Genomic DNA, 4,349 nt, shown 5'->3' with positions numbered 1-4,349 from the left:
TCACTCAAAAAAAATTATTTCAACAAGAAATTTAGACAATTATCATCATTGATCCAATAGATAATACACTTTATTCTCTTCAAATTAATATGCAGTCATTCTAATTATTTATCTACAAAGAGTATTATATCTAGACTAATCATTTGCTAAATTTTTATCTTTATTTGGTTAGTTTAAGACAATTTGAGATTTTTAAAAAAAATTTAAAAAATTGCAAGTGATTAATGAGCAAGTAGCCTGTTTCTAGAGTTCATAAGATGATTGGGTATTTTATATTACAAATATAATTTACCAATAATTGAAAATTTAACTATAGCTAACCAAATGATTCATCAAACCAACTCTTCTATAACTTGATTGTTTTATATTTAAATTGTGAATTGAAATATGCTAAAAAATCATAGTAATTTCATTATAACATAATAATAATTTAACTCAAATAGGGAAAAATTAAATCTACAATATTTATATATGTAGTAAGACGAACATAAACAAATTTAATTATTCTTATATTTTTTATACCAAATTTTTTTATGAAGAGTAATAGGACACTGTAACATTAGATGTAACGATACTAAATTTGTTTGAGCAGATATTAATAGATGTGGACAATAGCATTGATCAACAGAAAACAACAACTACAAAAATTTCAATGTTGTTCAAGCTAACAGTCTGCTGAGAGTTCTTTCTCCTTGTCTACCTCCCTATCTTGATTATCGATTAGAGAGAATAGTAAATAAGGTCATTATTTATCAGGAGAATTCCATGTCTAAAATGGCTCTGACTAAGCCATTAAACTTGACAATGATCAATTTCCAGTCAACAAGCCCAGGTTTTTGTAAGACTCGATGCAGTCATCATAAATTTCTTCAATCCCATGATTAAATATGAAGCCTAAATCTGTGAGCTTTGTGGACTTATATTGCGTATTCTTAGGAAAGCTGGAATCCAAATCCTGCAACCTGAATCAAACCAGGAACAAAACTATTCTCATATGTAAACATTTTGTTTGCAATAGAAATTGATATAAACATAAGTTATGTTGATATGAATATATAAATGTTAGAGCTGGCTAAGGTTCCTACATATCTGTTATCTTGAGCTGTGGATAACGCTTGTTTAGAAACTGGTGCAGCTCCTCGACAGAGAGCATATCAACCAAGCACAAGAATCTCCCGTGAGCTGCAGGCTGCTCCATCAGAAATATGTGTGCATTGCAAACGTCGCTTATATGGACTACTGGAAATGTCCCAAACAAGGAAATGATAGATCTTATACCACTGCTAACAACTCCATTATTGCCTAAGAAGTTATTAAGAAAACATACAATCATGTTAGAGAAATAAACATTGCCATTTTAAGTATTAGGGTTTTATGAGCGAGAAAGACCTTTTAGAAACCATAAGAGTGTCTGATTGCTAATGGGGATGTAAGGAGTGATAAATGGTCCTCCTGTAACTGAAGTTCCAATTGTTACGAGATCTAAATTGTTCTCTGACGCGAAGCTCCAAGCTGCCTGCTCAGCCAGTGTCTTTGACACAAAGTAGGGCTGTTGTGTTCAATGCGTGGTTTTGATCTTAGAATATCTCTTCGAACTTTGATATTTCTAAGTAAATTAGATCTCATAAAATGGAATTAAACGGCTGGAAATTGGTATCTCACATTAGTAAACCACTTTAATAATCAAATAGGAAATACTGAGAAATAAAATAGATTTAATGCAATCTAATTAAAAATGATAATTCTACAATCTATGATAATTATGTGTAAGACTTTTCATATTTGATTGTGTTTTGAACCATCATTGGGATAAACATAACATAAGAAAACAAGATAAATAAATCTCTGTACTCTCTAGTTAAGTTACATTCCATCCTGACAGATCTGGAAATCTTATTTAAACGTTAGCGCCAAGATCATTTTAACACTATATAAGAATCCACAAAGTCTAGCAGATGAGACCCAATCAAACATTTTAGGAAGCATAAAGATTAAGAATTATTGTAAATAGATTAAAACTAACGATGCCCAATTAAACAATTTAGGCAATACCCAAATTGGAAATTGTTGTTTGTTGGAACGTATGTAATTGACTGAAGTCCAAAGGGATTCCACAGGAGACGAATGGTTGCTCATCTCTCCCTGCTCATTCAGTGGTGACATGGCGCAGCAAGAGGAAGTCAAAACTGATCGCTTCACAGTTTTTGCTTTTACACAGGACTTCAGCACATTGATAATTCCCTCAACAGCAACTTCCACAACCTCACTCTGATCATGAACATATTGCAACAAATGAAAAAACCCAAATGATATTATTCTACATATAGAGCTCAGGATTGAAATGCAAAAATGAACTGTGTTTGAGTGTTTACCTCAGGATCTTTGGAGCCAAACTCCATTGGAGATGCAACCAAGAAAACACCTTGGCAGCCCGAAATGGGTGAATCAAAGTTGCCTTCCACTCGCAGATCTGCGTTGAAGAGCTTAAGCCTTTCATGGGCACCAGGAAGTTGATGTAGATAGTTTATATCATCATTCCCTGTACAAACTCCGAACGTTTGATGTTTGAATTATACCTTGTATTCTATGCATGAACATAAACTTTTAAAGAATGGCGATAATGGGGATTACCAGATGCTGGAAGAATAGTTGCATGGACAGAAAAGCCTCTGCTGAGAAGAAAGTTAACGAGCGATGAGCCATAGAAACCATCTCCACCCACTACGCAAAACTTTCCTTGCATTGTTGATCTCCTGCAGTATGGCCTATATTTCAATTGTGTGCAAACCTCTGTATATCATTTCCTTTATTTAAGGAGCCACTCTGAACAACTATTTTAATGAAGCAAATGAGTAACTAATCTTCAGCTAAATGAATCTATTAAAATAGCATTGATTCAACTAATCTTTAGCTGAACGAATCTAGAAACTACAGTACTTAAAATACCGTTGATTCAAGAGTCATGATAATTTACAATTAATCTCTTGCTAAACCAATTTATAAATATTTGAGTATAAAAAATAAATTATAAATTATTCTATATAGATACCTAATTTCTATAGTAAGAAAAATAAATTACCTCTTAATTTTCATCCAATCTTATATAAATGAAATTATATTCAATAATACTTAAATATCATATAATCTCTATCAAAATGAATTACAATGAATATATTTAAATATTAAATAATTTAAAAATTAAGATAATTTTAATTAATCTTTATTTAAATCAATTTAGCAATATGTTGTTGAAATGATAGATTATCTATATTCCAACCTTTCTCATCTAATTGAATTTAGAATTATTATAATTAAATATCCATTCAAATGAACATGAACCTAGAATTATAGTATTTAAGTATCATAAAAATCAATAGTCATAATGATTTAGAATGAGTTTCCCTCTAATTCAATATGAATTTATTTTACTTAAATAATATAAGGTCTAATTGTAAAAATAATACATATTTATGTAATGATAAATATTAGTTTTATTTGTTTAGTCAAAAATTAACCTTTGATTGTTGAAATGAAAAGTCTAATAATAGCTACCTACAACAAACCACTTTTTAGTTGACTTGAGTGTCAATTTCCACATTTAGGGCTCCTTTGGTTGTTGGAATGAATACAATCAGAATAGTCATTGAAATTGATTTTTATTCTTTATTTGATGAGTAGAATTAGAATGCAGAATAGAGATATGTATTCTCATTTTAACCCCAAAATAAACTTTCCTCCATTCCCAAAAATATCTAGCATGATGAATAGGAATGTGCAAGATTAAAAGTTGTTGCAATACACAGAAAATGATTTATAGGGGTTCATGATTTATAGGGGTTCATGAAAATATCGATATTCATTGCCCCAGATTGCAATCAAGAACAAATCTAAACGGAGAGCACATGATACGGTCGTTGAAAAGAAAAATGCATTTGCCAAATTGCAGCAAAATATGTTCCACAAATCTGATAGAATTACTTGTCAACATTATTTTGAAGCTCACCGAATAACAATTCTTGCTTACACGTTTGTTTAAAATTTGGAACTTCACATTTTCTGTTATTAGTTTTTGAAAATGACTTTGTGATATCTCTGTTTTGGCATATAAATTAAATAATAAATAAATATTATATATAAGATTTATGATATTAAAATAATCGATAATCTATATAAAATATTATAATTACATTATATCATAATAATATTATCATAATTATCATTATATAACTATATACATATATATTATTATAGATCTATATAATAATATATTATAAATAATTAATATATATCAAGTATTCTAAGTACTATAGTATATGACAATTAAATCCTTGCTATATATTAATAATATT

General features: G+C 29.5%; 1 protein-coding gene across 1 annotated transcript; it reads right to left on the bottom strand.

The window, feature by feature from the left end:
- Positions 1-595: 595 nt before the first annotated feature.
- Positions 596-2,941, bottom strand: LOC149576884 (putative anthocyanidin reductase). Its single transcript, XM_089823457.1, has 6 exons — positions 2,632-2,941; positions 2,373-2,539; positions 2,053-2,268; positions 1,390-1,549; positions 1,086-1,302; positions 596-962 (listed from the first exon to the last, which is right to left on the bottom strand). The coding sequence occupies exons 1-6, from the start codon at positions 2,741-2,743 to the stop codon at positions 809-811; spliced, it is 1,026 nt and encodes a 341-aa protein (XP_089679583.1). The 5' UTR covers positions 2,744-2,941; the 3' UTR covers positions 596-808.
- Between the last annotated feature and the right edge of the window lie 1,408 nt (positions 2,942-4,349).

This window comes from Cupressus sempervirens, chromosome 1, assembly GCF_028749045.1.
Source record: "Cupressus sempervirens isolate cs-2001-9-10 chromosome 1, ASM2874904v1, whole genome shotgun sequence".
Lineage (NCBI taxonomy): Eukaryota > Viridiplantae > Streptophyta > Pinopsida > Cupressales > Cupressaceae > Cupressus > Cupressus sempervirens.
The sequence above is the reverse complement of the archived record's forward strand: the minus strand, read 5'-3'. Positions and strand labels throughout refer to the sequence as shown.